Source organism: Melanotaenia boesemani, chromosome 5 (assembly GCF_017639745.1).
Source record: "Melanotaenia boesemani isolate fMelBoe1 chromosome 5, fMelBoe1.pri, whole genome shotgun sequence".
NCBI lineage: Eukaryota > Metazoa > Chordata > Actinopteri > Atheriniformes > Melanotaeniidae > Melanotaenia > Melanotaenia boesemani.
Genome location: NC_055686.1, coordinates 17,754,490 through 17,779,499, shown reverse-complemented (window position 1 = coordinate 17,779,499; position 25,010 = coordinate 17,754,490). Strand labels below are relative to the sequence as shown.

General features: G+C 42.9%; 1 protein-coding gene across 6 annotated transcripts in view; it reads right to left on the bottom strand.

Annotated features, from left to right (window-relative positions):
- Positions 1-25,010, bottom strand: part of ppargc1a (peroxisome proliferator-activated receptor gamma, coactivator 1 alpha) — a 296,804-nt gene that overhangs the window by 3,884 nt on the left and 267,910 nt on the right. For 2 of the 6 annotated variants that reach the window (XM_041985113.1, XM_041985116.1), the window contains exons 3-12: positions 15,163-15,357; positions 14,115-14,240; positions 12,656-13,010; positions 10,680-10,725; positions 10,405-10,478; positions 5,689-6,916; positions 3,618-3,710; positions 2,669-2,789; positions 745-869; positions 238-389 (exon numbers count right to left, since the gene is read on the bottom strand). In XM_041985113.1, the coding sequence (XP_041841047.1) occupies positions 238-389; positions 745-869; positions 2,669-2,789; positions 3,618-3,710; positions 5,689-6,916; positions 10,405-10,478; positions 10,680-10,725; positions 12,656-13,010; positions 14,115-14,240; positions 15,163-15,357 (2,515 nt within the window). Of the gene's footprint in view, positions 1-237; positions 390-744; positions 870-2,668; positions 2,790-3,617; positions 3,711-5,688; positions 6,917-10,404; positions 10,479-10,679; positions 10,726-11,668; positions 13,011-14,114; positions 14,241-15,162; positions 15,358-25,010 lie in introns of all 6 variants that reach the window. The other 4 variants (XM_041985112.1, XM_041985114.1, XM_041985115.1 and 1 more) reach the window with 4 other exon arrangements.

Genomic DNA, 25,010 nt, shown 5'->3' with positions numbered 1-25,010 from the left:
CCTCGCTTTGCAATCTTGAGCCACAAATGCCTCGTGGAGACATCCAGGGCTGCAGGAATTGTTATCAGCACAGAGATGGGTATGTTTTGATCTGGAAGCATCACTCAAGGCTTTTTGCTGTCTTATTCAATCCACCCTCCCCTTTTTCCTCTTTTTAGTTACAGTCTTCAAGACACGCAAATACATTGCATGGCTGCCTCCAGGGGGCTGATGGAGAGAACAACAAAATACTCTTACCCAAGTCTGTGTAATGTGATTTGCAGAACTGCTTTTGTCCGCCGAAGCACAGCTCGAACTGGGGCTCGTTGGCTCTGCGTAAGGTGTGTCCGTTCTCAAGGGCGGCAAAGGCGTCACAAGTGTAGCGGTACGTGAGGAAGCCAAAATTGTCCCTGGTCAAGAATAGAAAATGACACGTCAGAGTGTTGCCATGGGGTAACAATGACTCAACAGAGGGCTTTGTTTCGATGACGATCATGCTATTTAAATGCAAAAGAGAATCAATAAAGGTGTATCTTTGGGGCTCTGTGGGTGTAGAGGTAGATGAAGCTGGAGACACTATGAGACTGCAAAAGCTCTGTCTTTGTCACTTTCCCCAAAAGTTCAGCAGTTACAGCAGAGGAATTTTTTTCAACACAATCAAGAGATTTGGAATGACAAAGTTAAACGCCGCCCAACCTCTCAACGCTAACGCCAAGCTGCCATAAAGATGCAAACCCACATGCAGAGAAAATCCCAGGGCCTTACCCATCATCCCTCAAGTTCACTGCACACTCTTCAATTTCTCCAAAGACTTCAAAGCGGCGCTTCAACTCTGTCCGGGTGCAGTCGGACCTCAGTCGCCCCACGTACACCACCCGTCTCTCCTCCTGCTCGTTAAGAGGAAAGACAAAGCCCGTGCAAATTGATTAAAAGGGGTAGGCTGTTTTTTCCTTTTCCCCTCTCTTTCTTCAACAGGCTCTAATGAATTGGTCTTGATCACTCCTGCGGATACCGCCTCTGACTTCAGGCCCCTGTTTTCGTCTCTCCTCTCTGTCTCTCTGTCTGTTTGTGTTCCTCTGTGATTGGTTCAGTTTCCCTCCTCTTATCTGATGGAGTTGTAGTTTGGAAGTACCTTCAGTCTACCTTGACACTACAATTCCTCTTTCTCTCTGCAACTCATCAACCAAAGGCAGAGCGATTTTTATCAAATGATGCCATGTCTTAAGTTTGGGGCTGCTGCTTCTTTTGTGAAGTCTAAAAATAAAGCTGTGGTCTGATTCGGTTATAGATCAAAAGAGTCTGCCCCTCTCGCTCTCTTTTTTTTTTTTTTTTTTATCACAGCTTTGGAGTCACAATTCACAGAAAATTTGGTTGCTAAATGAGAGGTCTGTTAATATTAAAGGGATATTCGTAGAGAGGAAACATTAAGAGCAGCGGCACTGAGCCACAATGCAGAGAAAACATTGATTTCTGTGAATCTCAGAGGACATGGGGGTCATAGTGGAATAATTTAAGAACAAACTGCGCTAGGCTCCAGTTATAGCTTTTGAGTAGTTTCACTGCATCTGCTAAACATATAATACAGTTGAGTCCTAGGGCTATACTGTATCACTACTATTATTTATTTATTCATTCATTTACTTGCTATTACTGGGCCAAGTCCACTGAGGCTTTTAGTGGTTCTGAATGCTGTCCTGAGAATAGCAGCAACATATATGTAAATCAGTTGCCTGGTGCTCAACTCAAAGTTCACCTTTGCCCATTTGGCTTGTAGCTGAAAACAATACAAATTAACTACAGATTACTGTAAAGTTTTTTTCCACCCTGTTACATGCTTACATGCTGTTTACGACTAAAAAGAAGTATTTGCTGAATTAGGGGTTTTGTTGCTGACAGCTGATAAATACGTGGTCTTTTCTTGATGGCACCCCGAGGGCTGTTATTGTGTGTGTGTGAATGAGTGAAAGAATGAGGCAAAAACAGAGCGAGCGAGACAGACACACACACAGACACTTTCACATCTCTGGCCCCCCAAACCTCATTTGACAGCTTGAGATGGACTGCTCATACGCGTTTGTCTTTCCGTCTCTGAAAATGCCTGCATGCCGAGCAACGTTTGCATTACTGCATCAGTTAATGTGTGCTTTATCAACGGGTGGGAGCAGCGATGTCCCACTGGAAACCTGAGTAATTTCCCACTGAGACAAGGAGAGTGGAGATAAGGGAGAAATGTGATATTCACTGAATCAGGGCGAATTTTGAAATGGATACAGAAAGAATGAAATATCTCAACAGAATCACAGGCCATTTCCTTTTGTACCCTCTCCTCTTCTTGTTCTGTTAGATTCTATTTACAACTATTTTAACATTTTACCCCTGTGGTGTGATTAATAAGAGTCGACAGCATTTCCAGATGACAGAGATGTTAAAAATACAAAACCCAGAGATAAAGAGGAAGGGCCTGTCGCCTGAATCATTCAGGAACTCACTTTGTATGTATTCTTTTAGCAAAGAGACACTCTGGCACATGGCACGAGGCTGGAGGCTGTCCCATCCTAAGTAATCTGTGTGTCTGTGGGAGGTTTCAGTGTGTTGTGCCACAGCAGTGATTACATGTGGTCTTTTATTAGCGTTGTTGCAGGAAGATGAAGTTAAATTAAAAGAGATGTCATTGAGTCATTTAACTTACTATTGCTTTTTGCCTTTGTTTCTCTCTCTGCTCGGCCCTTTCAAACTCCCGCTTCTCGTAATCCAGGCGGTACTCCTCCCTCTTCAGCCTCTCATGCTGGTACTCCTCATAACTGTCATACCTGTAGGAGAGAAGACATGTATGACATCAATCACTGTCCTCCTCCCAGCCCTTAAATGCACCGTTACTGTCGACGCTTATGAAGAACAATTGCCAGAATACACCAAGGACTAGTCCACTGATGGCTGAGAAGTTGGTTGCAAAGCAATAGCGATGGACGCCTTAATAAGATGTCTTTTCACCACTGCGATGATTGCGAAGCCTGCAGGATAGGCCCGCGGGAGTGCCGGCGAGCAGCGCGGTCGGGGAGCCAGGCAGCTGCAACTGTCAGCACAACTTCACATGTCATTACTTTCTGCTTAGTTAGGGCTTCATCAAGAAGGAAAGTGCTACTTTCTCCCCCCACCCTAGACTAGGACAAGACGTGTCCGTTAAGTTTTCAACTGATGAGCGACTCTCGGGCTTGTCGGGTGTCATTAGGCACGTGGGTGCCAAATCAGCTCGGAGCATTGAGATGGTGTCAGTCTGGGCCAGTACTTCTCTGCATATGAAATAGTCCCCTTTGTATTGGCTCACTGAAAGGCACAGATGCACCAAGTGGAATATGCGTCATTACAAAGCTGGTAGCATTATGTGTGTGGTATGAATGTGAGGAAGTATGATTTGCAATTCTTTATCTTTTGTCACTTAAAGCATGATTAATTAAACAATGTCAGGAAATAACTGAGAAACTGCACATTTTCTAACTTACTCATCATACTGTAAATCTTAAAAAATTCTTAGGCAGTTCCATGGATTTAACATTTGTCCTTATGTGAGGCATGCAACTAAACAAAGGTTAACAATGCATAATAAACAGGAGGTTAAATAATTAATTTAAAACAATCACCTTGGCCTGCGGCTGAGAGGAGATCGAGACTGAGGGTGGGGGCTCTTGTGGTTTCTCGAGCGAAAAGCATTCAAATCTGTACTGTGACGAGACCTGAGGGGTAAAACAAACAGGGGAAAGGTTAAATATTTTAGCATAACATAGGAATGCAGTTAATTTCTACAGTCGGGGAAAAAACTCGTTAAACTATGTGCTAATGACTTCTTCAATGTTTTGACACCTTGATTGATTTGGCAATGCTACTGAGAACTGCTTTGATTTTACTAATGCAATAAGATATTAAGAGTTAAGAGTTGATTTCACACAAACCTTTTCCTCATCTTAATCATAACTACAATATATATACTATAAATGCGCATGGTTTATTGCTTTTATTTATTTTTTCTTCTTTTACACACCTGAGCTAGCTCATGCATGTAGCTAATATCTATGTTCTATGAAGAAATGGTCAATAGTTTAAGCCCTGTTGGCCTGACTGTAGAGCTTGTACCCCGGCACTCCTTGAACTTCTGATGCTCAATTATTAAACAGCTGAAGAAGAAGGAAGACCTGAATAATGGAAAGAGAGAAAGTTTGGAAAGCTCAATGAAGCAAAGGAATGCCACTTTAGAAAGATCGAGGATCATATGCTGAGAAACTTAAAACAAGGGACCAAAGCTTTCCAGAATTATTTAACTGTTTTTCTTTCTCATGACTCCCTTTTTACTTCTAAACCCTGTTTCAGTGTTTTGGAAAAGCTTGTAGATGTCAGATTTTGATCGAATGCCTTGAGACTATTACTCTATAATTTGTGAGCAAGTTGGTGAACAGAATAAAGCAATTCTACTGGCTCTGTGGAGTAAACTGACCTTTCAGTAATCATGCAAACAAAGTGAATCACTGGTGTGGAGTCCTACACTGTCAGGCGTTCAATGAACCTCTACTGGCACACTGAATTTATTCACATAATTTTCGGTAACCAGTCTCTGCTTCTGTTCTTCTACCAAAGAAAGAAAAAAATAACAAACTCAACAGAAACTCCCTCAGTTTTGATCAAAGGGAAGCATGGGAAACGTAGTTTTCACAGAGGGCTACGATGATGGGATTCTTTTTTTGACAGGGGTTTGGAGACTACATTCCCACAGACTAAATTTGGCTTTCATCTCTAGGGTTGTAAAAGAGAAGAATTTGCCACTCAGTAAAGACAACAGCTGTCGCTTAAAACAATATCCCCAGCATCAAACATGATAAAATAAATAAATAAAGGACATATAAAAAAATAATAATAATAATAAAAAAAAAAACAGAAGCATTGCATGCAAGGGATTGAGTGAGGCAGGAGTGTTAGAGAGACACTCAAATGAAACTCCCTGCCTAGAGATGAAAACTCATACTGTTCAAAAGTCCATTGCCTCTGGCACCTTTAATGTTCTGTTACTTTTTTCTTTTTGTTCATCTTTTGTTGGTTTAGGGAGACCGTACCTTTGAGCTAATTCTTTCCCCCCCCTGTCAGATAAGTGTCACCTGCTGGAATGGATTAATTCAGCTAATTTAACAATTGCAGAAAATGTAGTTAGAAATCCATTTTGGGGGGAAAAAAATAGCAGGGGTTTAAATACTCATGCTCAAAGTTTATGGACTCTCAGAACTAGTTGTTAAGATGTGCTGTCTGACCATGTTATAAATCGCTAGTGGGTGAGTATGTGTCAAAACAGCATAGATTTTCATGCAAGACTGTGCAAAATGTTTGAAAGGTGTGAAAGGAAGAGGTTTCTGATGCAATGAAAGCACCCGATGTTAAGTTTAGACAGACTGTAAATCCTGTTTAAGAGTTTTCAAGGTCTACCCTGTCTCACACCAGCTCTGATGACTGATCAGCTCTATTTTATGCTGCTAAATTGGACCCCTTGCCAAGCTCTGTTTAAAATGCATGTTTGGGGAGAAGCCAAGGTGCATGTATGTGTGTAGTTTTGTTTTTCTATATTTGTGGGCATTGCAAAAATCAGAAGTCCACTGATGTCAATGTAGGGTACCCCATAAAAACAGAAAAACAAGGATGTTTGCATGGACTATATGAAAAGAGATAACTTACCAGGGGGAGGGGTGTCTGTCAGGTGAGCTGGACAGAGAGCGCCTTCGGTATCGTGATGAAGAGCTGCGGGAGCCAGAGTGGGAACGAGAACGGGAGCGAGACCCGCTGCTGGTCCAGCAGAAAGGCCTGCTGGGTGACAGGAGAAGGGAGGAAGGTGGGGAAACAGAGCCTCGTGAGGGGGAGCAGCTGGACGGTGGAGAACTGGAGGGAGAGCAGGGAGAGCAGTCAAAGAGTAGGTCCAGAGGAGTGCCCTCCCATGGATAGGTGAAGCGACTCTCACGGCCTTCCCCCAGCTCTAGCTCATCGTGGAAGTGTAGAAACCCTGGGTGCAGGTAGCTGGAGCCAGGCAGCCTCTGGGAGTGATTCTCTTCCTCCTTTAGGGACCGAGGGGCTGTAGCCTTGTTTGGTTTGCTGCTTGGTTCTCTCTCCTGGCCACCCTGGGCATAGAGGGCTTGTAATGGGTGGCCAAAGTGCTTGTTGAGTTCTGCTCTGATTTCCTGGTCGCACAGGGGCTTTCGGCTGGTGGAAGAAATTTGTTGTTGGTCCCTAACAGTAGTGGCCGCTTGTACGGGGGTCTGAGGGGTTTGTGTAAGGGTCTGCTCTCCTAAGCCCCTGACATGGCCTGATTCTCCATCAACAGAAACAAAAATCTCCCGATTAGCCAAAGGGCCAGGTGAAGGTGATAATGGAGAGGAAGATGATGAAGAGTATGTTGGCATGGCTGTGTCCTTACATTCAGCATGCCCATTCCCCACTTTGCCAGCACTCGGTAAGGGAGCAGCAGTTGCACCTGGGGTGAATGTCATTTCCACAGCTGTAGTCATGGTAATGGCGGCTGTGCCCCCATCCTTCTTAGTACAAGCTGATGCCTGGCAATAATCATGGTCGCTGTGGCCACGGGAAGTGGCCTTCTTATTGTTGCCAGTGCTGCAATGGCCCTCAAGGCAGCCCCCCACTGCATGTTGAGTGACGGCATAAGGGAGGTTACTGGATGCTTTGCTCAGCTGTGCATAAAGCTCAGTCTGTTCAGGACCCTTCCTAGTAGGGCCCCCGGCTGAGGCACCTGGGGCCGGGGCCGGTACCAGAGCGCCGGCGCCCAACTCACTCAGCCTGGCTCTTTTGCATGTCAAGGCCGAGGAGGAACATGAGGACAACTTGGTTTTGAGAGATGCTTTGAAAGGATTCTCTTGACTGGCTTTGTGTGGGGGCGTTGTAGGTGGTGTCAGACCTGCACGGAGAGGAAGAGACAGAGGTTGGGTGATAGCAGTAAAATGAAAATAGAATCATAATGCATCCCTCCCCGAATATCCCCCTTACCCTTCTCCCCTCGGTCAGCTATAAACACCCAGGTCAGTTTATGGACAGTGGACACAGATACATGCCTGATTAAAATATTCACTTTCACTTGGCCTAATCCTATTTTATTGCAATCTTGACAGATTAATGTAATGCTTGGTGTAACTTAATATAGCTGTGCTGTAATATGGATGACTTCCCATTCTCCTCCTCTCTGACCTTGAAAAGATCCATTTTAAAAGAAAAAAACATTACAGAACCCTACAGGGGACGAAGTTAATACATTTAATGTGGAAAAAAATCATAAATAAAAAAAGAAGTAAATGTAACATAGCTCTGCCTTCCTCATACAAATGTCTGTCCAGGATAAGAGTTAGTTGTAGAGGCCGTTTTCACAGATCTAAACATACAATTACTAACATGCTGTTATTCATGTTTAAACATTATTCAGGAAATGTGTATTTTCTGTGCAACACAATCAAAGGACAATGAACTCCACTATGTCTTTATGTTCATTATGGCATGCCTGGTGATGTTACTGAGCCAAGATGTCGGCTATGTTAAGGAAGCATGGGAAGAACTGGTGATTGGGTTGACATTCTTCTCAGATGGCATGTCCCTACTGATTGTGCCCCCCATCCCTCCATCTCTTCCCCTACCTCCTACAGATTTATAACCAGACAGATGGCAGTTATATGGGAAGTCCTGAGATGAGCCCACTTTATAGCATTGTTAATGCACTCACACAAACAGCCACCACCATTACTCTCATTCTCCCTTCTCTCCTCTTCTTTGGTCTCCTTTCTTTAGTTTAGCCTTGTGTTCTATTTCTTTCTTCCTTCCTTTCTTTCTTTGTCTGCTATCTTCCCTGGATCAATCTCCATTCCCTCTTTCTGTCACTCTTCATCTTTTCCTGTTTCTTTCTCACACAGAACAAATGTGCCCACACACAGAGGAATGCTTGTCACTAACAGTCTCTCACTGGAGTCAAGCTCAGACACTTTGAAACACCTACGCTCTCCCCTCTTCTTTGCCATTCTTATAATACACATCATTCTTCCCTTGCCAGCGAATTGCACCAAATGACAGCTATTAGTATCAAATCCTGTGTTAGAATATGCACCAGAGAGACAGCTTGGCAAAGAGAGTGTAGGAGCTTGACATATAAACGTGTTTCTGAAATAACCTGCTTCTGTTTGGGATCCATGGGCCAAAGGGGGTTATCAATATGCTGATTATCTAGATGTAATTATAGGTAGTACTGCAAGCACCCAGCCTTTCTTTCCCCCTTCATTTTTTCAGAGATGATAGGGAGACTGAGAAGACTGTTTGTATATGTATATATATATGTGTATATATATATACATATATATATATATATATATATATATATATATATATATATATATATATATATATATATATATATATATAATGCCTATTTAAAAAGGAGAAAGGGAGAGGGGATGTTAGACAATGCCTGAAAAACTTCTGTTTCAACAATGATGCGCCATCTGCCCAAAACAATTTGCGCATGGGATCATAAACTAGGAGCCATTAGCAGTGGGGGTGAAATAAATCAGAGTTAGATAAATATGTGCCTCTCAGTCAAACTTGCTACTGATGGATGATCTGCAGACACAAACACCAATCATGCAGACACTGGCAAAAAACGATGGAACAAGTGAGCACGGCAGAAAGAAACAGGAGGGTTTTTATAATCTTTTCTCTCTCTCTCTTTGTCTCTTTCTACGTCCAGCTGTAAATCGTGAGGAGACCACAGAGCAAATAACAACTGCAGGCTTAAAGAGTTGATCCGGCAGTAAGCTATGCAAATAGCAACACACCGACCACCTCTGTGTCATGAGATACAGTAATTAAAGACAACACAGCAGCACAGGGTAAATCTATTAGCTTGGCAGAGATTAGGCCTGAACAGTCATATCCCAAGGGGGCCTCACTGCCTTTTGTAGCCTTTACTACACTTCTCTGAGGAGGGTCAAGCAAATATGTAGGTATTACTTTTATTTGCAATTAGAAATAATTTGGCTGGGTACACAATTTACAGATCCTGGCAATTGCATTTATATTTCCTTCAAATAATAACATCTACTACAACTTATTGTAAAGGCTAAAGTTCAGCTGCTTACTCAACATACCTCCATTTGACTGTCAGTAATGCACCCATTATTTTTTTATTGTGATGGAATGTTACTCTAAATCAGCAAAAAGGACATGCAGCAGCTTACCTCCTGCACTTTCTGGGATCTATATCCATCAATCTCATACTGCATGAGCCTAAAAAGCTAATCTCTAACTACAAATGGGGCTGAGTAACTCAGAGCTTTCTGGACTAATGACTTTCTTGCTAATATTCAATCTTAAATTTACCCAGGATAGAGAAGTCAGCTGAAGGGCTTTATTTGACCATGCTTGTAAAATGGATGTGGTGGAACAGAACGAACACGCAGATTTGACCACAGGTCAATAGACTCACCCACGTGCAGTAAAACAGGAGGAAATATTAACTGTGCTTAACTGACCTGGAGCTTAAGAAGCACTGCTCTTTCCCCTCTTTAGGACCAACAGGCATCCCATTTGACCCTGAAGCTTATCTACACATGAGGGTTAAACAACACTTTAGCCAAAGTCAGAAGGACACAGGGATACCTCTCAAGGTTTGAATTTCTATCCCCCACAAATGGAGGGTGTAAGGGAGAGACATGAGCTAGAACAAGGATCATATCCACCTCTTGGTAAATGAATACCCAAAAGGGCCAGAGCGAGAGGCCAAAGGGCAGTCATTTAATTTTTACTGATCTACGATGATTAAACTCAAAGAAATGTGTGTTAATCATTCTCCTCACTTTTGTTTCATAATGACTTTTTGCACAAAGCATTTTTCTAATTGATTACAACCCAACAATACAAATACTGCATCACCGATGTTGTGAATGATGCAGAGTTGTCCTCACGCTGCACATAACACTGGAAATTACCTCCAAGTCAACAAATTTGCATGACAAGAGAGTTTAGGACAGGAAGGCACAGATCATCATGGCTAAACTGAATTACAAAGCTTAACCAGGTAAGACATTACCACAGCCATTTCAATTTTCCTGTGATGTGTGGGAAAGGTAAGCTGTTGGTCAGAGAGCATTAGGATCTGAAGGCATATTAACTTTTCAGTTATGAAGAACAGGGAGTGATGGGTGTGTTTTTGCTGTTAAACCCCGAAGATATTGGAAAGCCTAATCAATACTATGCCTTCACCTTGAACTCTGAAATGTGATGGAGTAATCAACGTGTTAAAAAAATATAGCATTAACCCGGAACAAGCAACAATAACCAAGGAATTAGTGTTATTAAGGTTTGTGTAATGACTAAATATATTTGAGATGGTCAGAAAAGTGTGCTTACCTGGGGTTCCAGCAATCTCCACACTTAATGTGCGTTCAATGGTTTTGTTCTCAAACGGTGATCCCTTGTGGTCACTGGAAGACAAAAAAATAAGGCAAACTCTTACTTGTCAGGTGGAAGATTTTAAAAGCTTTTGTGATATAAGAAATGGAAATGAGTCACAAAAATGCCTCAATTTGGATTTTAGTCTGATTAGTTTTCTTTGGCTTTGTTTGTTGCTCTAGTTTGTTGTTGCTTTTTGCCTAGAATAATGTGGAAAAACTTCTCACACTTACTTTGGAGACTCTGGGGTCAAAGGAAGTGGCAAGGTGGTTGGTTTGGCTGCAGAACACAAAGGAGCATGGGTAATTATTGACCTAAGTATGACACTCATGGCAGAAGAGAAAAGGTCCACATTCTGCAACAATTATTCTTAAATTTGCTCAACAAATACAATTATTACTACAGAAAAAAACACCCATCCCTAGTTATAATGTCTTTCTATGGACACTACTATACAAAGGATATTTTTTTCAAATTGACCCCATTTTAACAATTTACTATCTTAGGATTTACTGTTTACTCTGTGAGGCAGGATGGAGTGATGGTTTAAGACGTGTCTAGACACAGACAGACTGTGCTCAAGACAACATACAGATCATAATGGAATAAAAACATACAGAGACAATGCCACAAACAAGACATGACAGTGGGTGAGCCCCTCGCTAGACAATAAGTCATATTGCATGCACCATCAGCAGAGGAGGGGGGAAAAAAGAAGGAAGAAAGGAGAGTCAAGGAAGCTTGTGCAGTTGCCCGAGGCTCTGGCTGACTTTGTGCTCCAGCTAAGAAAATGTGGCTTTGGTAGCACGATGCTAAAGAGAAGCACCCGGGATCTGAATCTAAATGTACATGTTCAGCACTCAATCAGCCAAAGATGGTTCAAGGAATCAACCTGAATGCAGGGTGTGTAGTAGCAAGACAAGGCTCACCCCTTTTCCCATCCCCTCCTTTTTTTTCTAAATTTCATTCTTTAATTTGAAAAAAAAAAGCAAAAAAACAAACAAACAAACAAAAAAACAACAAACAAAATGCCTCCTGGACTAGCGAAAAGCATTGGCGAGCAGGCTTTCTGCAGTCATTGGTGTTTGTGTCCTCAGAATGACTGTTAGATTCAAATTAGAATACGGGTTAGTTGTGAAATCAAACTTGGAAATGGTTAGAGCAGGACAGGGAGAAGAGAGAGCAGAGATAAGGCCAGTGGGGGGGATGCAGTCATGATTACCTAACAACGGGTGGCCCTGGTCATCGGGGTGCTCGCTGAGTGCCTGCCTGTGTGGGTGCCCTTGCCCTTGTGTGATGCAGGGAGGGGTGGGCTCTGCAATGCTAGTATCTGGGATGAGTGGGCTTGGTGGGCCCTGTGAGAGCACCGCTGCAGGGCTGCCCATGACATGGTCATCATCATCATCAAAAACACCATCACCATCATCAGCATGGTCAACATCCTCCCCATAGCCCCCCTGGTTTGGCCACACTAGGTCAAGCCCAAAGCCCATGTCTAGCCCTGGTTCTAGCTGGGTGACCCAGCTCTCTAGGTCTAAAGTGAGAGTTGACAACAGGAGTGCTGAATCAGGCTCTTCAACCAGACTTTCTCCCTGATTTCTATGATCGGAGGTCTGTCTGACCTCGTCCTCTTCCACCTTAGAAAAATCCTGGGCTGGGACCTCGGACCTCTTATTACTTGTTGATCTGCTCTTAGTGCTATGTAAAGGGGGGATTGTGGGTGGGGGTAGGTTGGCCCGGAACTGAGTGGGCCTCTGTTTGGAGGTGAGCAGCTGGCTAAGTAAAGGGTGCCCTGGCTTCTCGTCTCTTTTCTTTATTGTCACTGTGATGTGCCTATGCGGAGTGTGGCTGGCACCGCTGCTGTTACTACGGCCTTGCCTGCCAAAGCCCTCACTAGCCTGAGTGGCGCCTGCAGCCTCTCGGCAATGCTCACAGCTGTGACTCACCTCTCGGGGAGGGAGGGAATAAGAATGCATATACCTAATAAACCTAGCGGCGGCCAGGCGGCCCACATCGCCTGGCGGCCTTCCTTCTTCACTGGGCGGCCCGTGCTCCAGTTTGGGGCGGGCATGGCCGCAGGTGTAGGTTCTGTGGCCAACAGGGAGAGAGGCACCCTCCGACTCCTTAACCCCGTCATCGTGAGTGCAACGCTGCCACTTCCCAGCCCCAACACCAGCCATACTACACTCGCCTGCAGCCCGGCTCTCACCTCGCTGGTGATGCTGCTGCGGCGGTTGCTGCTGCTGTTGTTGTTGAGATGAAACGGCTGACTTCTTCTTGGAGGTGGTGGTGGAAGAGGAGGAAGAGGTGGAGGACAGGGAGGAGAACGAGGAGGTGGATGACGAGGATGGTGACGAGGAGGAGGATGAGCCACCGAGACCCAGGCCACTCTTGTCTCTGCTACTGGCACCTGCCCAGGCACCCTTGGCTTCACTGGCTTTAGTGTGGAGCAGGATGTCATCGGTGGCCGTTAGGTATTTTAGGAGCTCAGTGCAAGGCCGCCTCACCGGGCGGTTCTGTTGGCTGGAGCCCCCTCTGGCTTTACTGTTCCAGGGGCTCTCCGTCTGTGATAACAGAAAAAAAGAGACATAAATGCTTAGTTTGTTTAAGATGAAAGTTTTGCCTGCTGTTGTTAGTACAGTACAGTTGATTTAGTTGTGAGAAATGCTAAGTACTTCAAGGCAAAAACATAAAATTAGAAAGAAATGGTGTCACAGAGAGGCTGAAAGAGTGTCTCAAGCAAGTCAAAGCACAGTAGTTGCCCTAGTGTCTGGGAGGGGATGGTGGGAGTGCCGTCCGCCCATCATCTTAATTGCGTGGCCCCCCAAGCACCACCACACCACTCTGTACGCGCACCATGTCCTCCGGGAGTGCTCATTCGCTCTGCTCTAGAAATGGATGACTCAAAGGCACAGTATGAAAATAGACTCAGCGAGGAAGGTTGGCGTACTGAATGTGCATCGTACACAGAGCACACACAAATCTGTCTGTGCTGTGTTTAACACACAATATGAACAGATACAGATGCTTTTCGCATTTAGTAGATTTTAAGCACTCAGTAGAGCACAACGAATGAAGATTTCAGACATTTTTGCCAAGCAAGAGCAAACAAGCCCTTCAGTATATGCTGTATATCGCAGTGTAAATAAATGTAGCATCCTGACATGAAAATGAAATCACATAATCTATTAAGTCACATTTCAAAGCCAACACTTACACTGAGAAAAAAATCTTTATCAAACCCACCCATATAGAAAATAATATTTTCAGAGCATCTAATGAGAACATCACAACTAATGTTTTTAACTTGGCATCTCAAGACATCAATCTAATCCAAGAGTGAGCTTTTTTTTTTCCTCAAACAGGCACTATACTAAGGCGTATAAGTGTTGGAGCTAATGAGACAACAGTGCCGATGCCTCGCCTGGAAAGCCCAACAGCAATCAGCCTGTTTTCATTACAAGACGGCCCCCTGGGATAGTAGACTGCTAAAGCAGAAGTTTAACATTTTCTGAAGGCGGCCACCAAAAAGAAAAAAGAAAAAAAAGTGACAAGAAGTGAGAGAGAGAAGCAAAAAGAAACAAAACAGGGCATGAGCAGAATAAAAGATAAATAAACAGAATAAAATAAGCAGCAAGGCAGTGCATGTATTTTGCGTGTGTCCCTACCTTGACGACGGCAGGTGGTGGTCTGATCCGGTGGTTGCTGCTGGCTGCATGGTTCTGTGCCTTGCCACCTGTGTATTGATTATAGCTGAGCTGGGAGTTTGCGGGTGCCAGAAGGAGCTTCTTCAGCTGCAAATGGACCCAAACAGAACCAAAAGGGTAGGAGAAGGAGGGGAGAGGCTCTATGTTATGTAAATTAACATTTTCCTTCAATTACGCATTATATTCAAGCTGACTGCTACAACATTAAAAAAAAGACAAAAGACAACTGCATGCAGTTTATAGACATGGAAAAAAAGAGTTTTTTTCTTCTCATGCAGGTGTTTTTGTACACACACAACCAGTGTTCTCTCATGTGATTGAATAAACACGTTGAAGGCATTTTGCTAAAGGTCATTTGGAAAGAAACTGACATGGAATAAAATGAACTATAATGTAAAATAACATTACATTTATGGTCAAAGCATTAAAGCTTGAAAAAATGTCCAGATGGTATGGTCATAAGTACAAATAACAGAACAAATATTTTCTAACTTTTCACTGAGAAGTCTGGGGTGTTTTTTGCCAAAAAAAAAAATAAAAATATCGGGGTGCACTGGTATGAGTAGAGACCCATTAGATGAACAGAATTTATGAGACAGAATGTATTTCAGTTTTTTCCCTTACTTTCATTATGTAGCAGCTTTATTGCCAGAGCTGTGGTAATGTGTCAATAGCAGTTGGCCCCCACCACAGTATTCATGTCATTGAATTGCCACCACAAAAGCAGTGTTATGTAATTAGCACAGAGCAGCAAGCACTCTTTTCCATTCTCCTTCCTTGGATCTTTATCTCTACTTTCCTGCACATACAGCATAGCAACGCACTGTGGTAAATATGAAGCATAACTTGGGAAGGACCAACCGAAATCTAACAGACAAATTACCACTTTTGGTGCTCAGCTGTCTAAAGCCTTTGCTTTAAACTAACATAAACTCCAACAATGTGCACATATTTAGACATCATGTCAGGGGAGGTACTGAGTGGATGGTGGAGGAGCTGCTGGTGTTACCAAAGAAGGCTCCTCAGGCTCTGGGGTGCGTGGTGAGCCGTCAGGAGAAGAGGGACAGCTCCGGTCACTGGCATTGGTCACGTCCCCATCTGCCAGGGCCTCAAACGAAGGCAATCCGTCCTCATCCACCGGGATGCTGTCCAGGGTCTCTGTGAGCACTGCCAGCAAGTTGGCCTCATTTTCTTCATCTATCTTCTTAGGAGGGGGAAAATGAGGAAGACAAGAAAAATAGGGCATTTAAGTTAAGAGAAAAGCATTTATCTTTCATTAAAGGTGGTAAAGGTGGTTTTTGGGTGCATGAAACCTTTCATTGTTCATATGGTAGTTTTTGCTCAATTTTCTTTTGCAGTGGTAGTACCCAGTCTATTTTGGCAGCATTCAGAACAAAATTCTCCTCGTGTGCATGTGAGTCAAATCTGTCACTCATATTTTAAGCATGCAGCTTACTAGACCAAAATAACATCACCAACAAGAAATCCATTACCAGGACTGACAAGTCGCAAGGAAGACCAAATGGGTTGGAGCGGGTTGGAGTATGGAGAAGAGGGGGGGTGGGTTCACAGAGTCGAAGGCAACAATGGACAGAAGTTGTCTCTTCTCTCTTTTAACCCACAAAGTTTTGAGACAAATGGCTTGCAAACAAGACATCTGCAAGCAATCTTCAAATAAGGAGAATTACAACCCACTAACACTAAATATATGTGATATATTTAAAATGTTATTTTGACAACTGATATTCAGGAAGAAAAGTTGCAGTCAACATTTCATCACAAATAAAAATGATTCTTGCCACTCAGCTCCACTCTGACATACCAGAAGAGCTGTGAGCTTGCTGCAGCTGGCTGTTTAATGGTTGAGATTGTTACTGACTGTTTGAAACAAAGAGCAACGAATATATAGAGACAGATATCCAGGGAGAGATGTGAGCTGGGAGGTTATGGGGGATAATGGCTGTGCATGTGTGTAGTGAGGAAAAAAAATAAGAAAAGAATGTATGTTATAGATAGATATTAGGAGTGGGATCAATGCAGCTCGCCTAACAGAGGGGTGTGTGTCTGTGTGTCTGTGTGTGTGCTTGTTTGTGTGTGCATGGCTGTGTCTTTTTGCATCGACTACTGACATCAGGAAGCGCAAGTTCCAGGGGCATAACAGCCCAGGGGACTTTGAGACAGCGGAAAGATAAACAGTATTTTCACCCTGGGATGCTCTGTGGCCAGCCCAACAAGAACAAATCCCTTTATGCACACGGCAGGATTATCATCCCTCGGTGACGGCGTGTGGCCATCATTATGCCATGGGATGGGGTCCAACATCTCAGATACCAGCACTCTACCTCAGACTACTCAGAATCTCACATGCACACCCATTTTTTTCTGTCTACCCCACTGGTTTTACACAATTACAGACTCACCATGGACTGCTTTTTTTTTCTCAGAGAAGCTTTGGATTTACAAATGAGATAGGAGCAATTTTAATGCTTTTCCCTTCCAATTTTCATTTATAGATGACACAGATATCTTTGCCATTCAGTTAGCTAGCTAACAGTGACGAAAATGTTAATCTGATGCTCACCGAGTAGATTTTCTCCTAACAACATAAACACTCAGTAATAATTAAAAAATGATAAAGAAGACATATTTCACAGAGATAACATGATGTAGACTGGGGCCATGCTGCATTGGCAAGCAAATGCCTTGCAGGAAATTGCTCTGTATGAGGTGGCATGCTGTTTAATTACTTGCAAGAAGCTTCAAAATCCACTGTGCTGGAACCTAGTGCTATTCAAAGGCTCACCATTTCCTGGCTTCCCAAATCATTACCTGAGCACTAAGCAGGTTGGTATTAACTGCAGATAAAGCTGGAGCCTTGGCTTAGCCCAAACATACATCCTGGTATAAAAAATTGAATTTTGGAATCATTTTAGATTATCACAAATGAGTCTTTAATGAGCCCACCATCTGTTTAGGTCCATACTCATCAACTATCCAATCAACGTTGTATTTAGGTGCAGCTTTATCCACTTCTCCCATCCTTCTTAAACCTATAAATCTACATTCTGTTGAAATTGCAACCCATGCCACTGTGTGATGATAGTAACAGTAAAAACTGGGCTGTTATATCATGGTTTAGAACGGATTGGGGAATTTCTGAGGCTGTGGCAGGCTCAAATGTAGTGATTTCAATCCTATTTGAAAAAAAGGAAAAAAAAGAAAAAAGGGGGGGAAAAAAAACTCCACCAACTGGCAAGCTCCCACAGTCACTCTGTATCCCCAAAGATAACTCAGAAGGGACTCTCATATTCTGTGAGAGACACTTGTAAAACCCTAAGTCGTGACGGTCAGGCAGCAACCGCTGCTGTGGCTCTAGTGCAGGCACTCATAGGCCAAGTGGGGATTTGAGAAACTGGGGTAAAGAGCAAACCTCAGTGATCGTTTCTGCCCAGGAGAGAAAATGATCTAATAGCTCTGTCCAGGAGGGCGAGCTTTTCCACACCAGCTTAGGGACCACACTGTACAGAGTTTCTGCACCAAAGTCAATCTACTCCCAATAACTCACTTGCTTCTTGTATATTTGTAAACAAAATCACTTTGTGGGTGAATGTCAGGAGCTATGGCACCCAAAGGGCTGAATAACCTGGCAACCTGCTGACGGCTATGTCCACTCATATTGATTACTACAGCAGCTGCTGAGAGGAAAAGAGGACAGGAAGAACAAAGAGTGGAGAGAAAAATTGTCTCAGTGGAAGCACTTTCCTGGCCATCCCGCTTAATGGACCTCACAGAATTAAAGAGATCTTAACAATCCTGGGCTAATTGTGGGATCACTATATATTAACCCCGCTCCAATTCTAAAGGGTGCCATTTTGCAGCAGTTTTATTCCAAATGCCTCAATTAGCCATAAAACATGCTGGCAAGAGCTGGCAGAGCTCTTACCCAAGTTCCCCCACATCTGAGAAAGGAAAGCCAACCCGAGTCGTTCATTATTAGGTGAGGCCCTTTTGTTATCAGCCAGGCAGTCTTTGAGATTGTCCTTGCCTTTTACCTTTTACTCTTTTATTGGGTTGTACAGCACAGCATTCTGTTCTAGAAGATACTATTCACAGAACTGATAACAGAAGGTGAAGGTGGTGTTTTTAACAAACACTAACCCCTGACAAGTGAGGCAAATAGCCATATTAGATCTAATAATTGTATCCTGTGGATTTTAAACAAATTTTCCAGACATCAAATTTCACAAAGATTATTATAGAAATGCATCTACATGTTACAAAGAACAAATTGTGTTATTAAAGTGCCAGAATGACAGGCCTGATCCCTGAATATCAACAAGGTGAAGTTTTTGTCCTGTTGTCATGTCCTGTTGCAGTGAGAAACAGATCATGCAATAAACAGACAGGGTGAGGGAACTTAACATATTCCTTATTAACTGGGCCACCTGCTATGTGTTTTTCTTAATGTATCTTTTGGCACATTTGGCCACATAATTGTGTGGCAGTGTTAAACATGTGACTTGAAAGTGACTTTTCTTTGGTTCATCTAAATATATTTCTTCTTGCCCTTCCAGATTTCAAAGGCATTCATTTGGAGGAGGTTAGGCAAATCTGCATACCTTCTAATAATTGGAAAATCAAGAATTGTGGGTTGCGTGTGAGTGCATGGCAAGTGGGGTGTTGGTATCAAGTCATCAAATCTTGACTCTGCCAAGAAAAGCAGCCTCAGATTTGATAAACAAATAATGTCATTCTGTGTTATTACCCTCAGCCCCCAGATTTCAAAGGAAATAAATCAAAGTCAGCCTTGCCGTTAAGGCGTTAGTCAGGCCTGACACGTCGGCCAGTCACACAGGCACAACATATGGTGGCAGGGAAGGAGGGAGGAGATGGAGGCAGGCAGAGTGAGGTACGGCGCAATGCACGACGGAGAGACAAATCATGGCAGCCGCCAGAGACGTCTGGTCATTTAGCATGAGCTTACTGAGATGGAGAGAGGGTGATTATGGCCTATACAGAGCAATGAAACCATACATAACACTGTTAAGTTCCTCCGTGTGCTTGCGTGTGTGTGAGGCGGCGGTGGCACAGTCTGATGGCGTTCCAAATCATAAAACTAAATGTTAAAGCTCTATTGTGGTCAGGGCTTGGAATGGCTCACATGATGTAGTAGTGAACTAAAGGCTCTTGTCATTTTCCATGTGACTACAGAGTCAATAGAGCGTCCCGTTATTCTGAAATAACTTCCAGAGCAAATGATACAGTGGACTAGATTTACATGTTCTGGACACAACATTTACAGTTTGGGTAGCCATTGGAGTGTGCTCATATTGACAAAGCGGACAACCTAAATCGATTGTCTGCACTTGAGATTCAACATTCAGCATTTTCACATTTATAGGTTTGTACTTGGTTTATATTAGTTTGAACTGCACCACTATATATTTCACTTTCCAAATGCAGACAAAATTGTTCATTTTAAGCACCAGGCAGCAGATTGTAGGGTTCCCCATTCATTCCCTACTATCTGGACAAAATGTGCATCAATAAGAAGCTCAGTATTTTGTGCCTCAATTTACATAAAAATGGCAGCTGACTGTTTTGAGGCTTCTATCTTCGTGAGGTAAAACCAGTTAGAAAGTGGTTTGGCCCATCAGTGAGGACCTGGATATGTGGTTGCAAAGAACTCCTGGGAATATTTTGAAACTCTTACAGCACTATGAGATGATTTGACAGGGGTAAAGAGAGAGGAAAATGATGTGTGAGTGAGCCAAAAAGAAAAAGTGAATGTTGTTACACTCGCTGACACAGACCAGATTCAATTGAGCCACCTACTCGAGGGATGTTGGTAGGGCTGTTTTATCTAGTTTTCTGTGAAGAAAAAAAATCTTTTAACCAGTAACTATGCAGTGAAAGCTAACCACCTGAACTCTGTCACACATCTGTTGAGATCTGCTGAGACTGTCACATGCCGTCACAAGACATTTCTGTCAAATTTTAAGTCAAAAATCACGCAGCTGGTTGTGCAACTTGAGAGATTTGTACTTCTCTAAGTGGCTTGAGAGACCATATTAAGATAATGTAAAATGCATGCCCTCATCTATATATTAACACTCCCATATTATAAGAAAGCTATTCAGATGACTGATAAGATCACAGGAGGTTTAAGTGTGTCCTAGTGGAGCATCCTCATCAACAGTCTTGCCCCAAGCTGCTGTTGTTTTCCTCCTCCAGCCAATAAACAGATGGTCCAAGCATCCGTTTTCTAGCACCAGCGAATCACACGCCATCATAATGACTGGACGCTCACGCTTTTTGTTTTGGCAGCTACTTCCCAATCGGCTTGGCACGAGGAAACACTGATTGCTGTGATTGCTCTTACTGTGCCTTGACAGTCACAGCAGGAGAGGAAGAAAAACAGAGATTGGGATGCTCAAATAAGGAATATTCAGTTAGATGCAGAATCTGGATGAGGAATGGTGCTTCCCTCTGCTTTTATTCTCCTAATGGCATGCAAATAGCTATTTGCTTAAGTCGGCAGCTCTAAATGTGCACTTCTAAGCAAGGGGCCTTTGAACCTACTGTTACACTGCTGATAATGTGTTGGAGGAACAAGGGGAGGGAGGGGGGGACAGACTGAGAGCAGAGAGGGACAGAAAAAAGGAGCGCACAGGCTGTTTCCGCTGTCCATCTTGCTGCCACATTTCCCGCCTGGAATGTAAGTCTGTCATCAGCAGTCAAGTGTAGCTATTCATAAAACAATTACACACACAGAGAGAAAGGCTGGTCACTTTGGTTCTGACATTTACATAGATCTGCGGCGAGAGCAGAATTGACGAGAATTTCTTGTTATTATCTGCTGCTATACCACTTCTACACACTGGCGTACACACATACACACACAGACACCTGCACAATGCAGCTCCTGACCTTTCGGGCCCTACCAAGCCCATCGAGGGTTTGTGGCGTTTCATTTGTCAAAGTAATATCTTCCTTGGAACAATGCCAACACAAGAAGAGCCAGGATAGAGTGGACAAGACATAATGGTCTACAGTGTTTGAAACAATAGACACATAAAGGTGTCTTTCTGTATCACTGTCCTTTTGTTTTGGCACTGGTTTGTATATATGACAAGGAAACAAATAACACAAATTTATGGTAATGGAAATAGCAGAATCTTTTGGGTGGAAATCAAGTCAATTTGATTCTGTAGCGAAAAAGTTGCCCTATTCAATTTGCACTTATTGCCATACATGGCAGAGAAACAACTGAAAGAAAATTATCTTATCGAGGCCTCACAAGCTTCCCCACTTATCCATTGCATAAAGGCAATTCTCTTATTACTAAATAAAACCATTACTTCTGAGTGAGAGTAAGTGTCTTGTTGTTTCTGCTAGTTGGGAGAAAGCCTCTGCAGTGTGCGTATTTCTTATACATGTCATGACTCTGAGCATTTTATCTAACTTTTTTTTTTCTTGCACACCTTCAAGTGCCATATGTTTATGAGATGCTCATGAGATAGCTGTGGCTGAACACGGAGGACTTCATAAGCATTTTGTGCGAGTGGTAACGATGTGGGGGTGCACATATCTTTACAAGCAAGAAAATGAAAAACACTTCAAAGAAACTGTATACGTAAGTCGATACAATCCCTGCTCGTTGACATGAGGCAGGGATACGATGAGAAAGGATGAGGGGGGCATGAAAGCTCTTTGAGTCTTTCTTTGTAGCAGCAACATTGAATGTTGAGCTGAATTCCTTCGTAATCTTGAATCTATTCTCTGTGGAATACTGATATGTTGCCTTTAGTATGGATAGGCTCTTACAGCGTACATCTACATGAATGTACCCACCACACCTGCACACACTACCAGCCTCTGCAACATCTGCCAAATGCACAATGATCAGTGGCTGTTGACCACTTAAATGACAACATCAAATGATTAAAATCCATTCTAAACATCAAGTTAATACATAACAAAGTCTGCTGCAATGTGAAAAGAGGTTTGGATAACCTGAGAATAGTTCTCTGGAAAGAGCTAATCAACAGACAGACAATTAGAGCTGTTGACTTCCTGAGGTCAACAGTGTTGTCATCGGGAATACATGCAGTATATTATTTGCAGAAGGATACTTCACATATTTAAAATACACATATTTTACTATTCTGCTAGAAAAATAATGCATTTTTACTTTGCATTTCTGTCAAACTATCATATGTTTTAAACATAATTTTGAAGCAATTACTTGAAAGACTACTATCTGTCTGTGACACTGGCATTCATTTGAGACTGAGTTTTCCTCTGCTCTTACTCTATTTAAAAACATAATTTTCATACATTAACTATTTTCCTCTCCCCAAGTTAAAGCAATGCTTTCTATCTGCAGAAACAAAATGCCTGTAAAAGCTTTCACTTTAGACTCGGGAGCTACTGATTGGGCAGCAAGTGAGTCATCCAAGCATCAAGTCACTCATGCATCAGCAGAGCCTAAGAGAGCCTCTTGAACTATTTGAGGCCTGTGCAGACTTAAATGCTTCAGGAGGGGGGAATAAGCTGGAGCTACAGGCATGCAGTGCACATCATAAAGCTTAGTTAGAATATGGAGTTTTTTTTCTGCGTGGATGGCAAAGCTCACACTTAGTCTCAACCAGAAGAAACTAGTCCTTCACATGCACAGCTCTGTCTTCTCTGTCTTCACATCAATTCAAGAGATCTAAAAGTTAAAACAGAATAGTATAAAAAAATTTCCCCATAACTTTTTTCAATTAGTTGCATAATTAAGGAGAAAGAGTCCAGCACTGCCATAAACTGTCTCTGAAATTAATTTCCTTCCAGCTCTCCTGTTATGATAAGTCCTTGCATTAGAAGACAAATTATTTTTAATAGACTTCATTTTTATAATTTTGAATCAATTCAATTAAAAAAAGTTTTTTTAGAAGCTATATATAAACTCACAGAGACTGGCAGGCCAGAAACGCTGGCCAAGGCTACCACCTTTACTGGGAATACTGGCATGGAACTACAGACACCTGGGATTGCTCAGCTTCTGCTGGAGAGGGAAAGCAACCTATCCTCCAAGACTGACAATGCTTCATCATGAATCATGGCACGCATTGACCAAAAGCTCCTCTCCACTCTCCTCTTAATTTTTTTGGTCTGTTTTTCAGACTGGTTCTAGCTATTAACTATTTCTTTCACTGTCCTTTGTGCATCTCCTCCAGTCACAGTTTTATTTTTTCATTTCATCTCTGTGCTTACACAACCTTACACCTCCTGGCTTCTTTTCTTTGCAGTAGGAGAGGAATGTAAAAAAAAAAAAGAAAATCTGGGAATCGTGATTGTGCTGCTCGCCCTACTCTAAGGAGTACCCTGTTAAATAATACAAGTGAGGTTGGTCTTATCGCGAAGCATCATTGCAACATGTGTGTTTGAGGAATAGGAGTAGATTACTGGCTTAGTGTTTTGGCCAGGTTAAAGTGAAACAGGCCTAAAAGGCTCTTAGTGAAGATTACCCCAGGTACTAAAAATAGTCATTTTGACCCAATATGAACGCAAAACTGAAAGTGATAAAAGTGTTGTGTCTGGCCAGAGATAACTTCTATCTGATCTTTGTATGGGGTGTCTCAGTTTTGCAAAGACACACACTCATGCACACATCAGTGGCTCCGGTGTGATGACAGAGATGGGTATCCACTGGGGGCTGTGGGATCAGCTGGGGCAGCAGCACCAAACCATGCCTCAATCAGCAGCAGTCACCCAGTGGGACCATGCTTTGAGTGTGTGTGTGAGTGTGTGACAGAGCTAGAAAGGCAGCCAAGCAGCTACCACCAGACCAAAAGATGTTCCCTTGCTCTTTTTCCATACATTCCCTGAGGGGACTTTTTTTTTTCTTTTTTTTTTTTGGCCTCACCCCACCCCGCTGCTTACTATACTTCTTTTCCCCTTCTTCCTCCCAGCCATTCTTTCCAGAAGCGACTGTTGTAGGCCAGAATATATTTGTTTAGCCACTGATGCTCCAACTTTCCATCAGCCAAGAACAAATGTTTTGCCTTGGGAGTGAGAAGACAGAGGGAAGGGGGCGGGGGAGCCCACAGCGGGTTGAGAGCTCTTGTTGTGGAGAGGATCTGACAGACGCTCCAAGATGACACAGGCTTGGACAGCCGATGTCTGCATCTCTCTACTATACATCTGCGCCTATTTGTCTACACTCCCTTTCATTTTTGTATCTTGAAGCAGCATAGCTGCAGGTCTGAAAGCGCGCTTCGACAGCGGTGGAGGAGTTCTTCCATCAGACAGTGAAAACAACATTTCAGCACAGTAGAACTGAAGAGAACTTTAGAAGAGGAAAGTGTGGTGTATTCTAATAAGACTCACTTGAGAAAATCATATTATACAGTAGAATATGATAATACATACACCCTATGCTGGAGCAGTGAACTAGTGCGGGTGGTGTACTCTCAAATGTCAGCATAAATTTGCAAAATAAACGCAACCGACATTCAGCAGGGAGTAGGAAAAGGGACAATAAGGGTTTCTACTGTTTGTGTGCATATGTGTGTGTATTTGTGTGTGTGGGCATGACGATCCATCTCAGTGGATGTGTGACTTTCTGCACACTTCTGTTTCAGCTTGCAGGAGCTACAGTATATCGCCAACAAATGTGTGAGCTAATCTGTGCTTACGTGTGTTTGCAGGAAGACAGAGCTGCTTAAGAAAAAACATTTCATAACAGCATGTTTTATCAAAGCCTCCTAAACACAACCCAATCAGTCCAATCTGCTTTTACTTAAGAGTAAGCGCCTGTGCATCTGTCCAATAAGGCACAAAACAAGCAAAACAAAGCATCATAATGCC